This window comes from Salvelinus alpinus, chromosome 2 (assembly GCF_045679555.1).
Source record: "Salvelinus alpinus chromosome 2, SLU_Salpinus.1, whole genome shotgun sequence".
NCBI lineage: Eukaryota > Metazoa > Chordata > Actinopteri > Salmoniformes > Salmonidae > Salvelinus > Salvelinus alpinus.
The window spans coordinates 36,034,892-36,054,976 of NC_092087.1; the positions used below are offsets into that span (position 1 = coordinate 36,034,892).

General features: G+C 43.2%; 1 protein-coding gene across 2 annotated transcripts; it reads right to left on the reverse strand.

Moving 5' to 3' along the window:
• Positions 1–7,733: 7,733 nt before the first annotated feature.
• Positions 7,734–14,462, reverse strand: LOC139542658 (oxytocin receptor-like). 2 transcript variants are annotated; one of them, XM_071348358.1, is made up of 3 exons: positions 14,397–14,462; positions 13,163–14,085; positions 7,734–10,408 (listed from the first exon to the last, which is right to left on the reverse strand). In XM_071348358.1, the coding sequence occupies exons 2-3, from the start codon at positions 14,025–14,027 to the stop codon at positions 10,203–10,205; spliced, it is 1,071 nt and encodes a 356-aa protein (XP_071204459.1). In that variant the 5' UTR covers positions 14,028–14,085; positions 14,397–14,462; the 3' UTR covers positions 7,734–10,202. The 2 variants fall into 2 exon arrangements, with proteins under 2 accessions (XP_071204459.1, XP_071204469.1); XM_071348368.1 differs by having other exon boundaries at positions 13,163–14,456.
• Between the last annotated feature and the right edge of the window lie 5,623 nt (positions 14,463–20,085).

A 20,085-nucleotide genomic window follows, 5' to 3' on the forward strand; every position in this document is an offset into this window, starting at 1 on the left:
TCAAATAGCCCTTAAACAGCCTGGAGGTGTGTTGGGTCATTGTCCTGTTGAAAAACAAATGATAGTCCCACTAAGCGCAAACCATATGGGATGCCGTATCACTGCAGAATGGTGTGGTAGGCATGCTGGTTAAGTGTGCCTTGAATTCTAAATAAATCACAACAGTGTCACCAGCAAAGCACCCCCACACCATCACACATCCTCCTCCAAGCTTCCCGGTGGGACCCACACATGTAGAGATCAGCCATTCACCTACTCTGCGTCTCACAAAGACACGGCGGTTGGAACCAAAAATCTCAAATTTGGACTAATCAGACCCAAGGACAGATGTCCACTGGTCTACGTCCATTGCTCATGTTTCTTGGCCCAAGCAAGTCTCTTCTTATTATTGGTGTCCTTTAGTAGTAGCTTCTTTGCAGCAATTCGACCATGAACGCCTGATTCACACACTCTCTTCTGAACAGTTGATGTTGAGATGTGTCTTTTACATGAACTCTGTGAAGCATTTATTTGAGCTGCAATTTCTGAGGTGCAGGTAACTCTAATTAACTTCTCCTCTGCAACAGAGGTAACTCTGGGTCTTCCTTTCCTGTGGTGGTCCTCATGAGAGCCAGTTTCATCATAACACTTTATGGTTTTTGCGACTACACTTGAAGAAACTTGAAATTTTCCGGATTGTTTGACCTTCATGTCTTAAAGTAATGATAGACTGTCGTTTCTCTTTGCTTATTTGAGCTGTTCTTGCCATAATATGGATTTGGTTTTTTACCAAATAGGGCTATCATCTGCATATACCAACCCTACCTTGTCACAACACTTCTAATTGACTCAAACGCATTAAGAAGGAAAGAAATTCCACAAATTATCTTTTAACAAGGCACAGTTGTTAATTGAAATGCATTCCAGGTGACTACCTCATGAAGCTGGTTGAGAGAATTCAAAAGAGCTTGGGTGGATAGCTCAAGTATAAAATATATTTTGATTTGTTAACAATTTTTTTGGTTACTACATGATTCCATATGTGTTATTTCATAGTTTTGATGTCTTCACTATTATTCTACAGAGTAGAAAATAGTAAAAAAAAATAAAACTGCAACCAAGTTTCTATATTCATAAGGGTAATAAGAAAATATGTCAAATTACTTTAATATGGGCAAAGTGTACAAACATTTGAATCAAAACATGAGTGAAATGCATCAGAAAGGTATTGGAAAGTGCGAGAAAACATCAGGGAAGATTGTCAGGTAATAATTATGTGTAGAAAAAAAGATCTGCAGTGTTTTAAATAGCAGTTTTGTCACCATCCCTTCTATGTGTCCTGCGTGGCCTGTGAGCGTCATAGAGAGAGAGCTAATAGTCCCAACTGTTCGAAAACTAGAGCCAATTTCAGAGGAAGAAAACCGATCAGAGGTTACCCACGAGCTGAGGAAGGCCTTGAGCGGAGGAGGAAGGCAAGATAACAAAATTATGTATTATTAAACAAAATTATGCCAAGTTAACGAGGCACCTGAGGATGTGAGGCCTCAGGCAATTGTCAAGTTGCCTAATTGTAAGAATGCATTGCTCACACATTAGCTGTGATTGATTGACAGGCTGTCACACGGTACAGACTGGTTTCCCAGTGCGGCACTGACAGGCCCTGGAACAGAACAGCTAATAACAGCTTTCTGATAAATGTGTGGAGCTTTGGAACACTACTTCTGACATACAATTCTGCTGATATCCATTCCCTTGGCAGACCATATTATATTTCATCACCTGTTCATACCTTACAGTATAGCTATATTCAGTGAGAAACTATGTCAACCAGCTCTCATAACGATACAGAGACCGTTCTGACAGGCTCCTACAGTGCCTTGAGAAAGTATTCACCTCCCTTGAAATTTTTCCTATTTTGTTTTCTTACAACCTAGAATTAAAATGGATTTTTGGGGGGTTTGTGTCATGTGATTTACACAACATGCCTACCACTTTGAAGATGCTAAATATGTTTTATTGTGAAACAAACAAGAAATAAGACACAAAAACAAACTTGAGTGTGCATAACTATTCACCCTCCCAAAGTCCATACTTCGTAGAGACACCTTTTACAGCAATTACAGCTGCAAGTCTCTTGGGGTATGTCTCTATAAGCTTGGCACATCATGCCACTTGGATTTTTCAAATCAAATCAAATCAAATCAAATTTTATTAGTCACATACACATGGTTAGCAGATGTTAATGCGAGTGTAGCGAAATGCTTGTGCTTCTAGTTCCGACAATGCAGTAATAACCAACAAGTAATCTAACCTAACAATTCCACAACTACTACCTTACACACACACACAAGTGTAAAGGGATAAAGAATATGTACATAAAGATATATGAATGAGTGGTGGTACAGAACGGCATGGCAGATGCAGTAGATGGTATAGAGTACGGTATATACATATGAGATGAGTACTGTAGGGTATGTAAACATAAAGTGGCATAGTTTAAAGTGGCTAGTGGTACATGTATTACATAAAGATGGCAAGATGCAGTAGATGATATAGAGTACAGTATATACATATGAGATGGGTAATGTAGGGTATGTAAACATTATATTAAGTGGCATTGTTTAAAGTGGCTAGTGGTACATTTTTACATAATTTCCATCAATTCCCATTTTTAAAGTGGCTGGAGTTGAGTCAGTATGTTGGCAGCGGCCGCTAAATGTTAGTGGTGGCTGTTTAACAGTCTGATGGCCTTGAGATAGAAGCTGTTTTTCAGTCTCTCGGTCCCTGCTTTGATGCACCTGTACTGACCTCGCCTTCTGGATGATAGCGGGGTGAACAGGCAGTGGCTTGGGTGGTTGTTGTCCTTGATGATCTTTATGGCCTTCCTGTGACATCGGGTGGTGTAGGTGTCCTGGAGGGCAGGTAGGGCAGGTTTGCCCCCGGTGATGCGTTCTGCAGACCTCACTACCCTCTGGAGAGCCTTACGGTTGTGGGCGGAGCAGTTGCCGTACCAGGCGGTGATACAGCCCGACAGGATGCTCTCGATTGTGCATCTGTAGAAGTTTGTGAGTGCTTTTGGTGACAAGCCGAATTTCTTCAGCCTCCTGAGGTTGAAGAGGCGCTGCTGCGCCTTCTTCACAACGCTGTCTGTGTGGGTGGACCAATTCAGTTTGTCCGTGATGTGTACACCGAGGAACTTAAAACTTTCCACCTTCTCCACTACTGACCCGTCGATGTGGATAGGGGGGTGCTCCCTCTGCTGTTTCCTGAAGTCCACAATCATCTCCTTTGTTTTGTTGACGTTGAGTGTGAGGTTATTTTCCTGACACCACACTCCGAGGGCCCTCACCTCCTCCCTGTAGGCCGTCTCGTCGTTGTTGGTAATCAAGCCTACCACTGTAGTGTCATCCGCAAACTTGATGATTGAGTTGGAGGCGTGCATGGCCACGCAGTCGTGGGTGAACAGGGAGTACAGGAGAGGGCTCAGAACGCACCCTTGTGGGGCCCCAGTGTTGAGGATCAGCGGGGTGGAGATGTTGTTACCTACCCTCACCACCTGGGGGCGGCCCGTCAGGAAGTCCAGGACCCAGTTGCACAGGGCGGGGTCGAGACCCAGGGTCTCGAGCTTGATGACGAGTTTGGAGGGTACTATGGTGTTAAATGCTGAGCTGTAATCGATGAACAGCATTCTCACATGGGTATTCCTCTTGTCCAGATGGGTTAGGGCAGTGTGCAGTGTGGTTGCGATTGCGTCGTCTGTGGACCTATTGGGTCGGTAAGCAAATTGGAGTGGGTCTAGGGTGTCCGGTAGGGTGGAGGTGATATGGTCCTTGACTAGTCTCTCAAAGCACTTCATGATGACGGAAGTGAGTGCTACGGGGAGGTAGTCGTTAAGCTCAGTTACCTTAGCTTTCTTGGGAACAGGAACAATGGTGGCCCTCTTGAAGCATGTGGGAACAGCAGACTGGGATAAGGATTGATTGAATATGTCCGTAAACACACCAGCCAGCTGGTCTGCGCATGCTCTGAGGACGCGGCTGGGAATGCCGTCTGGGCCTGCAGCCTTGCGAGGGTTAACACGTTTAAATGTTTTACTCACCTCGGCTGCAGTGAAGGAGAGCCCGCAGGTTTTGGTAGGGGGCCGTGTCAGTGGCACTGTATTGTCCTCAAAGCGGGCAAAAAAGTTGTTTAGCCTGTCTGGGAGCAAGACATCCTGGTCCGCGACGGGGCTGGTTTTCTTTTTGTAATCCGTGATTGACTGTAGACCCTGCCACATACCTCTTGTGTCTGAGCTGTTGAATTGCGACTCGATTTTGTCTCTGTACTGGGACTTAGCCTGTTTGATTGCCTTGCGGAGAGAATAGCTACACTGTTTGTATTCGGTCATGCTTCCGGTCACCTTGCCCTGGTTAAAAGCAGTGGTTCGCGCTTTCAGTGTCACGCGAATGCTGCCGTCAATCCACGGTTTCTGGTTTGGGAATGTTTTAATCGTTGCTGTGGGTACGACATCGTCAATGCACTTCCTAATGAACTCGCTCACCGAATCAGCATATTCGTCAATATTGTTGTTGGACGCGATGCGGAACATATTCCAATCCGCGTGATCGAAGCAGTCTTGAAGCGTGGATTCAGATTGGTCGGACCAGCGTTGAACAGACCTGAGCGCGGGAGCTTGTTGTTTGAGTTTCTGTTTGTAGGCTGGAATCAACAAAATGGAGTCGTGGTCAGCTTTTCCGAAAGGGGGGCGGGGGAGGGCCTTATATGCGTCGCGGAAATTAGTATAACAATGATCTAGGGTTTTTCCAGCCCTGGTAGCACAATCGATATGCTGATAGAATTTAGGGAGTTTTGTTTTTAGATTAGCCTTGTTAAAATCCCCAGCTACGATGAATGCAGCCTCAGGGTGTGTGGTTTCCAGTTTACAAAGAGTCAGATAAAGTTCGTTCAGGGCCATCGATGTGTCTGCTTGGGGGGGAATATATACGGCTGTGATTATGATTGAAGAGAATTCCCTTGGTAGATAATGCGGTCGACATTTGATTGTGAGGAGTTCTAGATCAGGTGAACAGAATGACTTGAGTTCCTGTGTGTTGTTATGATGATCACACCACTTCTCGTTAATCATAAGGCATACCCCCCCGCCCCTCTTCTTACCGGAAAGATGTTTGTTTCTGTCGGCGCGATGCATGAAGAAACCAGCTGGCTGCACCGACTCCGTTAGCGTCCCTTGAGTTAGCCATGTTTCCGTGAAGCAGAGCACGTTGCAATCCCTGATGTCTCTCTGGAATGCTACCCGTGCTCGGATTTCATCAACCTTATTGTCAAGAGACTGGACATTGGCGAGTAGTATGCTAGGGAGTGGAGCGCGATGTGCCCGTCTCCGAAGCCTGACCACGAGACCGCCTCGTTTGCCCCTTTTTCGGCGTCGCACAGGGTCGCCGGCTGGGATCAGATCCATTGTATTGGGTGGAAGGCAAAACACTGGATCCGTTTCGGGAAAGTCATATTCCTGGTAGGAACGATGATGAGTTGACGTTAATCGTATATTCAGTAGTTCCTCCCGACTGTATGTAATGAAACCTAAGATTACCTGGGGTACCGATGTAAGAAATAACACATAAAAAAACAAAATACTGCATATTTTCCAAGGAACGCGAAGCGAGGCGGCCATCTCTTTTCGGCGCCGGAAGTAGTCATCAGGATTTTTGCCCATTCTTCAAGGAAAAACTGCTCAAGCGCCTTCAAGTCGGATGGGTTCCACTGGTATACAGCAATCTTTAAGTCATAGCACAGATTCTCAATTGGATTGAGGTCTGGGCTTTGACTAGGCCATTCCAAGACATTTAAATGTTTTCCCTTAAACCACTCAAGTGTTGCTTTAGCAGTATGCTTAGGGTCATTGTCCTGCTGGAAGTTGAACCTCCGTCCCAGTCTCAAATCTGGAAGACTGAAACAGGTTTCCCTCAAGAATTTCTCTGTATTTAGTGCCATCCATCATTCCTTCAATTCTGACCAGTTTCCCAGTCCCTGCCGATGAAAAACATCCCCACAGAATGATGCTGCCACCACCATGCTTCACAGTGGGGATGGTGTTCTCGGGGTGATGAAGGGTGTTGGGTTTGCGCCATATATAGCATTTTCCTTGATGGCCAAAAAGCTAATTTTTTGTCTCATCTGACCAGAGTACCTTCTTCCATATGTTTGGGGAGTTTCTCACACACCTTTTGGTGAACACCAAACTTGTTTGCTTACCTCTTTCTAAGCAATGGCTTTTTTCTCGCCACTCTTCCGCAAATCCCAGCTCTGTGGAGTGAACGGCTTAAAGTGGTCCTATGGACAGATACTCCAATCTCCGCTGTGGAGCTTTGCAGCTCCTTCAGGGTTATCTTTGGTCTCTTTGTTGCCTCTCTGATTAATGCCCTCCTTGCCTGGTCCGTGAATTTTGGTGGGCGGCCCTCTCTTGGCAGGTTTGTTGTGGTGCCATATTCTTTCCATTTTTCAATAATGGATTTAATGGTGCTCTGTGGGATGTTCAAAGTTTCATTTTTTTTTTATAACCCAACCCTGATCTCTACTTCTCCACAACTTTGTCCCTGACCAAGGAGCTCTCCAGCTTCTTCATGGTGCCGCTTGTTTGGTGGTGCCCCTTGCTTAGTAGTGTTACAGACTCTGGGGCCTTCAGAACAGGTGTATATATACTGAGATCATGTGACAGATCATGTGACACTTAGATTGCACACGGGTGGACTTTGTTTAACTAATTATGTGACTTCTGAAGGTAATTGGTTGAACCAGTTCTTATTTAGGGGCTTCATAGCAAAGGGGTGAATACATATGCATGCACCACCTTTCCGCTTTTATTTTTTTTAAACAAGTAATTTTTTTATTTTCACTTCACCAATTTGGACTATTTTATGTATGTCCATTACATGAAATCCAAATAAAAATCAATTTAAATTACAGTTTGTAATGTAACAAAATAGGAAAAATGCCAAGAGGGATGAATACTTTTGCAACGCACTGTAAACCTAGCCTGGTCTCAGATCTGTTTGTGTTCTTGCCAACTCCATTGCTGTCATTGTCAATCCGATCATGTTTTGCATGACAATGAGTGACAAGGAGTTGGCATGATGGCACAAACCGACTGACACTCAGGCTATCCTAAACTCATTGTCATCTAGAACTATGTCCTTACATCACTGCCAAACATGACCAGTCTGTTCCATGTCTACATAGCTGTCGTTATTGTCCCTGCTGATTAGTATTTGATTGGAGTAAATGCCATTCCACCTAATGTATAGTCTACAGAGGACTCCTGATATATTCAATGGCTTTGTTGAGACTGTCAGTGCATGCAGAATTTTGAGAGCATGATATTCAGAGCAATTTAAAATAATGTATTTGGACTGGGACTGAAATTTGCACTTATACAGTGAGCAGTTATCAGTAATAGGCTGGAGAGACATTTTATATGACATTCTTATATTTCTCGGAAGTCATATTCACACTATGATCTTCCTTTCTTTCAGTCACTGACCAATTAAGGCAAAGGAGTTGGTTGTGTTCTTTGTGTTTTCATGACCAATTACTGAAGTGATGTCTTCAACAATATAAAACAGAACATACTGTACTGCTGGTGTTATTGTGTACTGTGGTGGATAGATATAGGTAATTGGAGATGCATCTGAAAAATGTATGTCCATGTCACTAATAGATGATTGACTGTTAGAAAACACAATCAAGCCAGACTCATGTATGGAAAATGTAACACTTTATTCATCATACATATTATACTGTGCAAATGATATCAAAACAAAGAAGGGGAACATGATTTACAAACGTACAAATGCTTTATGGAATAGCAGTGCAGCTAGACACACAAATTAAATTTAGCTCATTATACAGCAGCTAATTTTCTGTCGTTCTATTAGCTGTATGATTGTGGTTGTGTACCATAGACTAAAGTGACATGTTTAGACTCTAGGCTGGACGGTTTTTGATTGTGTACTTAACTAGACATTTTATCCACTGTGTTTTATGCTGTAGCCGCAAGTAGGCTATATGCTGCTGATTATGTTTGTGCATTGATGGTGTGCTTGGTCTCACTCTTTGTTAATGACAAAATAGATACTGGGGGATCTGTTTTAAGAAGAGATCATTAGAAATGTTGCATTTCTGCAATTGTACAACAGACGCCCTCTTACTAATGGTGCCCAACTGAAACAGGAAAGGGAATTGAATAAGAATTCCTTAACTCCAAGAAATCTCCCAGAAACAGCTCTGTTGCAGAACAAAAATAAAATGGCTCCCAGCAACTTGGCAACTTTATGGGCTTCATTTCAAATGGAGAACATCTACCCACAAAAATGTGGTTGTTTATTTTACAGTCAATTGCACCACAAAATCATTAGTCTTTGTCAGTTTACAACAGACCTAAACATAGAAGGCTTTCGTACATCATTTTTGGTTTAAACAAAGTTTTCCAAAAATCTGTCTAGTCTTTCTGAAGTTAAGTTAGTTTATTAATTTGACCATTTTAAAAACAAGCACACATAAACCTAGAAAAAGCCATACATGCACATGAGTGAAAACATGGAGGATAACACACAATAAAGTCTGGGACTTATTTCCATTGTTAAAGCACGGAGGATAACACACAATAAAGTCTGGGACTTATTTCCATTGTTAAATCATGGAGGATAACACACAATAAAGTCTGGGACTTATTTCCATTGTTAAAGCACGGAGGATAACACACAATAAAGTCTGGGACTTATTTCCAATGTGGTCCTCTTGAGACAAGATGGCTAGGCAAGATCAAACACAGTTGAACATAGTATGACTGCGAGAAAATAAAACAAAGAAGAAGAACATCTATCTCATCATTGCAGTTACACCGTAGGGTACATTCATATGGGCACAGAAGACATCAAACAGTTGGCTTGTATTTTGTTAGATTACATCAACATTGGACTATGTCTGTGAACACACACCTATTTTGTAACTGTTTTCTTTCACCACGTCACTGGCTTCATAAAAGCACCAAACAGCTGAAGATGATCATATGATTATTGTAAACAATCACAGGCAGTAAATGCAGTCTACACTATACAATCAAAAAGTTTGCAGGTGTTAACTGGTGGTGTTAGATTAGATTTAGACATGTATTCACAAAAAGGTAGGAAACTAATCAACCTCGAGTACCCCCAAAAGCACACATTTTGTTGTAACCCTGGACAAGCACGCCTGATTCAACTTGATAACTAATCATTAAGCCCTCAATTAGTTGAATCAGGTGAGTTTGTCTGGTGCTACAACAAATATGTCTGTGCTGTTGTGATTACTCGAGAACAGGAGTTGGGAAACACTGCTCTGCGCAAATATTGATATAATAACATCATGTCGAAGAAAACTTGGAGTCACTTAATGACATGTTGTGTGGTCCCCCCCACTATGACTCTTTGGGAAAGCATGCAGTTTATTATGCTACAGATTAAATAAATGATGAAGTTCACAGGGTGGTGAAAGTACAAGGTGCTGAGCTTGATGCTTCTTTCCAATAAATATCCAGGGTTTTCTTCTGGTGACATGTTAATCAATGCTTGGCTGCCGTTTGACAAATATAAAGAAGATAGCGCTGTTGGCTGGAAAACCAATCAGTAGAGTTGCAAATGTGCTGGAAACTCATTTAACTTGTATTTTTTCTTGGGTACATTGGGAATTTAACCGCGGGATCACGCGCACACAGCCTTTTATCTGCATCAAGTCAAACAAGTACATTTGATGGAAACACCTCCGGTGGGAAATGCGCATATTGTTTTTATGCGGATTTGATAATATTCACATGAAAACTGTCGGAAATCTAGCTAATGTTGCTCATTCCTATGTTGTCTGCCAGAGGTGTTACAACCGTGATATATCTCCCTGTGACACCCAGCGCCAGCCCACATTACAAACAGGCTGCCTTCATCCATTAGTGGTGGACTATTCCCCAGTATTTAGCGTGTATTTGCGCACATACACTCTTAGAAGAAAGAGTACCAAAAGGGTTCTTCGGCTGTACCCCATAGGAAAAACCTTTTTGGTTACGGGTTCTACATGGAGCCAAAAAGGGTTCTTCAAAGGGTTATCTTATGGGGACAGCCAAAGAACTCTTTCAGGTTCTAAAGCGTACCTTTAGTTACTTGCTTCCCCATACCGGGAAAATATGAAAACAGTGTGTTCTATTTGGAGTCGGAGATGCTTTTGAAGCTCATGTAGAGCGAGCTGACCACTGTGGCCTCATAGTTAATGGAGTCTTTCCCGTTGGAAGGCCTTCGGCACAGCACCATCAGCTTATTGGGCAGCTGGCCGCTGAAGAGCAGGTAGATGCAGGGGTTTGCGCAGCTGTTCAGACTTGCCAACAGCATCAGGATGGTGAACGTTGCGGCTGCAATGACAACACAAGGATAAATTACGCACATTTACTGCGCCCTACGCCTCGATCACACCGACAGTGTTATTGCGTTTTGGTACACCAGAAGTACATTAATTTCCAATGGAACGCTGCGTTTGCCTTGCAGCATTGCGTTGCAGACAGTGGAGGCTGCTGAGGGGGAGGTTCATAATAATTGCTGGAATTTAGTAAATGGAATGGTATCAAACGTGGTTACCATTACTATGAGCTGTCCCCTCCTCAACAGCCTCCACTGGTTGCAGAGGTAGTTGCAGTGTGTTCTGTGTGGTGCATATGTTGGATTTATTAAAGGTATGCATCAAATTGTATGCGTAGATGGCTTGACAGAAATGGTAGCAGAAGATGACTGTTGAACTTTTGTTGCACACATATCCAGATTATGCTGGGCACCATTTTGTCCAATGATGCTGTAGGTCTGATTGGCGTGTAAGAGACTAGCCTAAATCAGAGGGTGTGTACCTGTGGTGTGAATACCCGGGGCATGAGGTGGTTGGAGTTGTCAACAAAGCAGCATGACATAAATATGATGTCATGTTTTCAAACTACCAGTAGATTATTTGAGAAGACATATAAAGAAATCTGTGCATTTGAACAACAGCATAAATAGATCTATTTCACATTTGCATGTCAAAAACCAAATGACCACTGCTGCCACTGTTTTGAACAGATTAGATCATAGGCTACTATTTAGAACGAGCAGCCAGCTCATGTCACAAACAAATGAGTGCACCAGGGAGAACATAACATGCATGCAGATGCAATAAGTGAAAACCCATTATCTAACTGGGAAAACACATTATCTAACTGGGGATAGCTAGCTAACATAGGGTGTGTTTGTAAAGTGCCTGAGTGCGCTCAGAGACCGATCTTGGCATTCGTAAATTCAGAGAGTTGTCAAATTGTCCGATCATAAATTCTGAACACACAACACCCGCAACACCCATTGAATATGATCGTGTCAGTAAACATTGGCAAAAAACGTAATTAGATTGTTGCCAGCAGCACAGTTACAGTCACTAACACTCTAGATAACATGAAAACAGTCTAACCAGCTCTGCTTGGGCGAATAAAATGGTCAGAGTGAGGTTTCACTCATTTGTGTCTGGAAGTAGCTAGCAAGCTATCTAACTTTAGCCAGTTATCTTGGGCACTTGACTGCCGTTGTGAGGTCAGAACGCTCGCATCAAGCTTACTCCTCTGCCTGAACGTCCAGTGTGCGCTCTGTACGCTCCGAGAGCAAAATGCACTGAATTTATGAACGGACAATCTGACTGCACTCAGCACACTCTGACACTCCAGAGGGAATTTACAAACGCACCCTTAGTCAGATATTAGTTTAGAAAGACTTGAAATTGGCATGAGAGTGAACTATTAACTAGCTAGCAAGCTACTTATCAAAGGAAGATAGCCTAACTGGTTAATTTGACCCAAAAATCATCCAAACTATTTCTCAAAATTACTGTAGCTGGCAAATTATTTTCATCATCCTTTGTCATTGATACACACGGTTTTAGTCTGTTTTAGTCCACACACGTCACCCTGTTACCTACCTTGATGGACAATAAAATTGGCCAAGCTTTTTTGTCCTACCAGATCCGCATTGAGAAGATTCTAACTAGTGTATCCCTCTGTCCTTCGACCTTTCTTGGATGTTGTTGTCTGGTTTATCAGGTCCCAGGCACCCGTGACTGTTATGATTATTTATTAACAAGTTAATTACAATTTGCTTTAGCAGCATCTATACCTGATAGAGCAGATCTAGTCTCACATGCAGAAGTAAACCGTCTGGCATGAGAGACTCATTGGGAGAGAGACTAAAGCAGATTCAGAAGTTCTGACTGAACGGATGCAAATTTTAGAACCCATGTCAGTCCATTTACTTTGTGCTGTCCGTACTTTGTGCTGTCATAATTTATGCTATGGGCAGTTCCCCTTCATAGCAAATAGCTGACTGGCAAAACAATACAATCATTGAGGGAGTTATTTTACGCTGGCTCGGTTTTGAAACGGGTAAAGGCCTGTCACTTCATGAGGCGAAAACGGGGAGGGAGGAGCGTCCTTGTCAAATGGAACAGTAATCTGTGCCGCTCTGTCATTTTGTTAACAAGGCAGCATGTACATCTCCAGAAATCTATTTTCCATAAAATACATGTTAAAATGTTCTAACTAGTTTTCATTGTGAAGGCAGATCAAGCGTTTTTTCAAAAGCAACCACTTTTGCATGGGAAAACACAGAATTCTACTAATAACTACACATGCTGAATTACATCACTTTTGTTTTGAGACTACTTTGCTGGCGGACAGAGCAGGCACCTGGTTCATGCAGTCAACTTTAAGCCGGTGCAAAAACAAGCCTACACGTGCGCCTGGGCGAGGTTAATCAAACCCCCTCAACATCCAGCATGGCCTATGCGCCCACGGAGGCGGTGCTGATGCAGGCTGCTTGCAGTCGCTGAGGAGAGGAGTAGTAACTGAACAGCTTGTTCTGAACAATCTATTTTTGAAACAGGAAAATGTACAGATCTACCCCACTTTTATGAGCGTTTAAAACACAATCCATGAATGATATAATATATAGGCTTATATATATTTTTATAAAAATAATTACTATATAAAATATATCTATTATTTTATCACAAGCGGGGCGCCACCCCTAACGCCCTATTGACAGTCATATTTGGGGACTTTATTATACAGTTATAATAAGATTGATATCCGTGTTCTTACTTTCTGTTGGCGCCTCCTTGTCCCACACAGACCAAAGCTGGACCGTGAAGAACGGAGTCCAGCAGATGATGTAGGCAAGTACGATAACCACTGTCATCTTCACAGTTTTGATTCGTGCTTTGGACACCCCGGCCACGCTGCTGGTTCTGGAGGGCAGCTGAAAGGCAACCCCGCTACCCCCAGCCTGGTGCGTCTTTAAGTAAAGGTTATTCTGGATGGCTCGACAGATTCGCACCTGGCACACCACCACGGTCAAAATGGGCAAGACAAAGATAACCATCGTGGTCCAGGTGATGTAGGTCTTCAAGCCCCAGGGCTGGATAAAGTCCGCCCAGCAGTCGAACACCCCGGGCGCCACCTGAACCCGCGAGAAGATGAAGATCTGGGGCAGGCCGCCCATGAGGGAGATCGCCCAGGCGATGCAAACAGGGATGTTCCAGCGCTTGCGCCTCCTCTGAAATTTGACCATAGGGTTGCAGATAGCCTGGTAGCGGTCAATGGTCATCACTACGATCATGTAGGTGGACGCAAACATGCCTACGACCTGCAGATACTTCACCAAGCGGCACACCAGGTCCGGTCCGATGAATCTGTCCGTAATGTCCCACATGAGCTGCGGGCACACCTGGAAAAACGCCACAACCAGGTCCGCAACGCAAAGGTGGAACACCAAGACACGCATCGTGGATACCTGTTTGCGCCGCTTCCACAGAACCAGTAGTAGCCCTGTATTCAGGATAGCGGCACTGACGAAGATGACGCTGAGCAGCGCGATCTCTACTTTGGCCAGGTTCTCATCCCGGGGCATGTCTGCAACCTCCATCATCAGACTGAAGTTACTGAAACTGCCATTAAACGGGTACATGGTTCAGGTTTGGAGAGCGAAGAGGCGGGTGCTAGCAACTTTACGCACGAGCGGTCTTCTGCAGAGAAACAAGACAAAAATTGATACACTGACTAACAGAGATACTCTGATATGCTATTACACTAATGTTTGATATACCTACCATATCTGATCTAAAACTACTGAGTTAGTAAGATGTGTTTTAGGCTAATTTAACTTTCAAAATTACAATGCATCAATGCTTAAATACTGACATCATGTCCGAGAATTTTAATTAACCTAAATCTCCAAATAACTAATAGCCCAATGATTCCAACCAACCCATCAAAAAAACATAGGGCCATAGGCTAAAGAAACTTAGGCCTATAACTTAAACAAAGACAACTTAACTGATATTCAGTTTGATTGCAGTGCGCAGGAGAAGTTGGGGAAGGGTCGACATGAGCTGCAGCCTAGTAGTCTATTGATGAGGTGTTGCATCTGGTGCTCTGGGTTTTATATTATTTGCGTGGGAGCAGGGTGGAGCTATCCTTCAGCTCCAGATGTTCGCGCGCACAGCGACTGCCACCTTTCATGATAGAGAACCCTGTCCACTCTATCCACTCTATCGAGAAGTCTCAAATATGAAGACGTTTATCAAAACGTTTTATGTAACTATTGATTTGTTTTTTAACAACGCTTTCATTTTTTATTTACAGTTCGGTCATAGGCTAGAGTACTTCAGGCTGCTAGGCTGTCTGTATAGGCTAACGGATGTTTACATTGGACTGCGCGAGGTATACTGTTTACACAGGCACCAAGTGTTTGGAAGTTGTCTCAGCCATTCAAGAGTTTCCCTTTCCATGAAGAGCTCAATCAAAGACTGTACAGTATGAGAAACTCTGTGGCTCCATATTTATACAGAATAATTCCAGTCATTATGTATTAGCTTCCTGGGATAATGAGAACAGCCCAATTTAGACAGAACTGAGCTTCCTGAAACCTTAACCCCAAATGAGCAGGTTATATAAAAATCTAATAAACAATGTTTAAAAAAAAAATGTTGATACAATTATCATAATTCATAGGCCTACAGTGTGCCTGGCAGTGGGTGGCATTGTTTAAACATTTAATGAATGTAACATTTAAATAATAATAATAATATTTCTATGAGTGCACAATTGGACATCACCAGCCACTTGCTGTAACTTTCAAGATGTCGATTATTCCCATTTGACCAGGGTTCAGATCCTGCCCGTGCAAATGCTTTGTGTTCCATCCACAAAATGGATCAACACTGACAATAAATGTACTCCTCTAATAACAATCTATCCTAATACCCTATGACCTATAGTCTCATCCTCACTATATTGGCTTATCCAGACAGACACATCACAGGGCATGGGACATGTGCCAATGTTCCTGACAGCCTCCAGATGTTCTGAAACAGACAGTGTTGATTCCAGACACACAGTTGACTCCAAATGGTTACAGATGTTTTCTCTGGAAACACTGGAGGAGAAATAACTCTTACACTTTTGTACTTGGGGTCCCTCTTGTGAGAGGCATATCACAAATATCATATTTAAGTATTAATGTGCACAACAAATTGGCCAGTGTTGATTTTTTTGCTGTGTTACATTTCTAGTGTTGATTCAGGAGTTAAATTCACTCTGTGCGACATTAACACTAAGTGATGTAAAATAACCAACAGTGTTGGTGTTAATAGTTTCAAAAGTGTTATACACCAGTACAGTGGGACTCATATGTTCACTGAAAATTGATTTTGCTGTATGGAACACACAAAAGATCAAGATAATTATATCACTAATAACTCTCATTGGGTCCTTTAAAAAATTCTGTAGCTCTGACTGATAATAATATGAGAATTTGGTAATCAGCTCAGCCTCTGTGCCCAGCGTGTCCTGCTCCTCTCTCTGACTCCCTCAACATATTCCCCTGTATCAGAATCCCTGGGAGCTGCAGGTCCTCCTCTGGCGTTATGATAGACATCAGCATAGTCACACATCATTGGGTTTTACCCACTAAAGGGGAGGCAAGGGCTAGTTCACTTCCACACAGCCTCCTGGATGTCCAGACTGTGTATGTCTTCCATGGGGAGAGAGATATGGAGAAGGTGGGATCAGAGGACACATGTTGTCAACAGAGAGTAAGTTACCTCTATAATGGGAAAAATCTTTGAGTCTAACCAATTGGAGATAAACACTCAATACTGTATTGGAAAGCTAACACATCGCTGTGTTTTGTGCATCTTACAGTAAACATATTTCCAAAGAGGACCTTTACATCATACTGATTACATGGAGGCCACAGGGCACTAACTTGGATTAATCCTGATCAGACAGTCCATTTGTTTGACTATATGAGAGAGAGCGAGAAAGAGATATCCATTGATCTGATTGATCAGTCTATGGTCTGGGCCTGGGGGCCGGGTTCTCATGTAGGCTAGAGCATTCAACTCAGGCCTTGAGTAAACTTACAAACTTACAAGAGGTTATTAAGCACACAACACAGATGGTAAAATAATTAATCAAACATTGCTTATGTCCCTATATTGCCGATGTTTCCGGGTTGCCTCGGAGCACTGGCGTATTGGACACCCTGCAGTCCCCACAAGGAGGGGTAGACCATGAGCCTGTCAACGATGTCTACATTTGAATTTTATTACATATACATTGTTTTGACATTAACCCTCAAATGTCATTCATAAACCTTTTTATTTTCCAGAAGTACTAGGAAGATACATGTTTGTTTATTGGGCTTGAGGAATGTAACTGAACAATTGCCGTAGGCCTTGAAAAATAACAAATTAAACTGATTGAAAGAAAAAGGGGATATCGGTGAACATATGCCGTGGTTAAGGCATACGACGGCGCTAGTGCAACGAGTGGAGGTTACTCAAGTGTTCACAAGTGCATATCAGACCGAGAGCCTAATGCTTCTTATGAGTTTTAGTTTAGAAAACTACCTCTACGCAGAAGCGACAGTTACAGGGATGGTAAAAACAGCTTGATTGCCGTAGCAACATCAGGCAAACAGAAGGGAGTGGTGCTTCAAATACAGCAGTTCTGCAACATCTTTAGCCTAATTGAGCCTCTCATTCTCCTTAATTGCCGGTGTCGAAAATCTACCCCCTGACAGAATTCTTCCACCTTCGCGTGAAGTCTATAAATAAATCTCTCTGCCAAAATTCGTCATCTCTCCCATGTCTTATTCGACTAGTAGTTGTTCTGAAATGTTTATTACTTGCCAACATTTTACTCCCTCCTCGATGTCCAATATAACACACATACATTAATTATTCATTTCGGTTGCCTATGCTGACGTGAAGTTTGTTCTATAGAAAACATTTGACTCTGATGTGTGCCACAGGAAGTATATGACTCTAGTGAAAAAATGAAGGAAATTAGAAAGGGAGGGAGGATTTCGGCAAGGCCATTTTCTTGCCTGCCGAAATCCCCCCCTCCTTCTATCTTGGAACTGCAAGGCCTGGCACACTTCATAACCATTTTGGTAGCTCATGTTGACCAGTAGTGTGTGCTACAGAAAGTATTTGACTCTAGCCCCAAAATTAAGGAAATTAGTAGGGGGGGGGGGGGGTCGGCAGGCATGAAAATGGCCTTGCCGAAACCCCCCCCCCCCCCCCTAATTTCCTTAATTTTGGGGCTAGAGTCAAATACTTTCTGTGCACACATCAGAGTCAAATACTTTCTATAGAACAAACTTCATGTCAGGATAGGCAACCAAAATTAATAAGTAATGTATGTGTGTTATATTAAACAGAGGAGGGAGTAAAATGTAGGCAAGCAATAAACATTTCAAAACAACTACTAGTCGAATAAGACATGGGAGAGGTGACGAATTTTGGCAAAGATATTTATTTATAGACTAATACACTTGAAACAAATAGCCAAACTGAAAATTGCAGGCATTACTAGTGCCTCCCCCGTGATCAAACCGCCATAAAAAATAAAATGAATCGCAGCCTAATGTGATCATTGACAGCTGCCTTGAAGGACACAAATAAAAAATGCTTTCTGCTACTAAGATCAGTGAAATGTAGGCTAAACTGACAACGGAGTGAAGAGCAGAAATCTCAACTAGCAAGCAAGTCACAGCAATGAAGAATTGAGTGTGTGCGCGTTCACGTGAAGGGGGGGGGGTGCTGGCAGGGGGAAGATTTTCGGCACAACACCGGCCTCAACACGTTACAAAAAGAGATGAACTGTATAAGATGCTCTTGGGACAGGAACAGGGTATGGTAATAGGGGCCAGGCACACAGGTTTGAGTGTCAAGAACTGCAACACTGGTGGGTTTTTCATGCTCAACAGTGTCCCGTATGTATCAAGAATGCCAAAGGACATCCAGCTAATGGCAAGCCAGTGGTCGAAAACAGGTAATTGATTAAAGAGGAAAAAGGAGCCTGCTACGAATTGTGCAGAGCAACAGGCGGGCTACAGTTAGTCAACTGACAGACTAGTACAACATTGGTGCCCAAAGACCCATCAAATAATGCACAACTCATTGTTCCTTGACACGAATGTGGTATGGCAGCCAACGACCTTACAGAGTCCACTTCTTTCAGCAAAAAACAAAACTGCGATTGCAGTGGGCTATGGTACGAAAACACTGGACGCTGGAGAATTGGAAAAACATTGCCTGGTCTGATGAATCCCGGTACTTCTGTTTCACTCTGATGGGATGACTAGGGTATGGAGAAAACCACAAGTACATCCATCATGCCGCGTGTCAAAATTGCAGGCTGGTGGTGGTGCTGTGATGGTGTGGGGTGTTTTCATGCAACACATTGGGCCCCTTGATAAATGTGGATTAATGTTTGAATGGCACAGGATATCTGAACATCATTGCCAATCACGTACATCCCTTCATGGCAGCAGTGTATCCATCTGCGAATTGATAGATGCACTGCTCTGCACAATTCGTGTCAGCCTCCTTTTTCTCTTTCATCAATTACCTGTTTTTTGACCACTGGCCAGCCATTGCCTGGATGTCCTTTGGGTGGACCATTCTTGATACACAAGGGAAACTGTTGAGCGTGACAACCCCAGCAACGTTGCAGTGCTTGACACTCAAACCGGTGCGCCTGGCACCTACTACCAAAACCTGTTCAGACACTTCAATCGTGTGTCTTGCCCATTCACCCTCTGAATGGCACACATACACAATCCATGTCTCAATTGTCTCAAGGCTTAATAATCGTTCTATAACCTGTCTCCTCCCCTTCATCTACACTGATTTTTGAAGTGGATTTAAAAAGTGACATCAATAATGGATCATAGCTTTCACCTGGATAGTCTGTCATGGAAAGAGCAGGTGTTCAGAATGTTTTGTACACAGTAGTTTATACTACTATACACACTACATGACCAACATCATGGACATTAAAATGGAGTTGGTCCCCCCCTTTGCTGCTATAACGGCCTCCACTCTTCTGGGAAGAAGAATATTGCCGCAGGGACTTACTTCCATTCAGCCACAAGAGAGTTAGTGAGGTCGGGCACTGATGTTGGGCGATTAGACCTGGCTTGCAAGGTGTTCAATGGGGTTGAGGGCTCTGTGCAGAACAGTCAAGTTCTTCCACACTGATCTTGACAAACTACTTCTGTATGGACCTCGCATTGCACATGGGGGAATTGTCATGTTGAAACAGGAAAGGGCCTTCTCCAAACTGTTACCGTAAAGTTGAAAGCACAGAATCGTTTAGAATGTCATTGTATGCTGTAGCGTTAAAATGTCCCTTCACTGGAACTAAAGGGCCTAGCCCAAACCATGAAAAACAGCCACAGACCATTATTCATTCTCCACCAAACTTTACAGTTGGCAATATGCATTGGGGCAGGTAGCGTTCTCCTGGCATCCACCAAACCCAGATTCGTGTGTCGGACAGCCAGATTGTGAAGCTTTACACCACTCCAGCCGACGCTTGGCATTGCGCATGGTATTCTTAGGCTTGTGTATGGCTGCTCGGCCATGGAAACCCATTTCATTAAGCTCCCGACGAACAGGTCTTGTGCTAACGTTGCTTCCAGAGGCAGTTTGGAATCCGGTAGTGAGTGT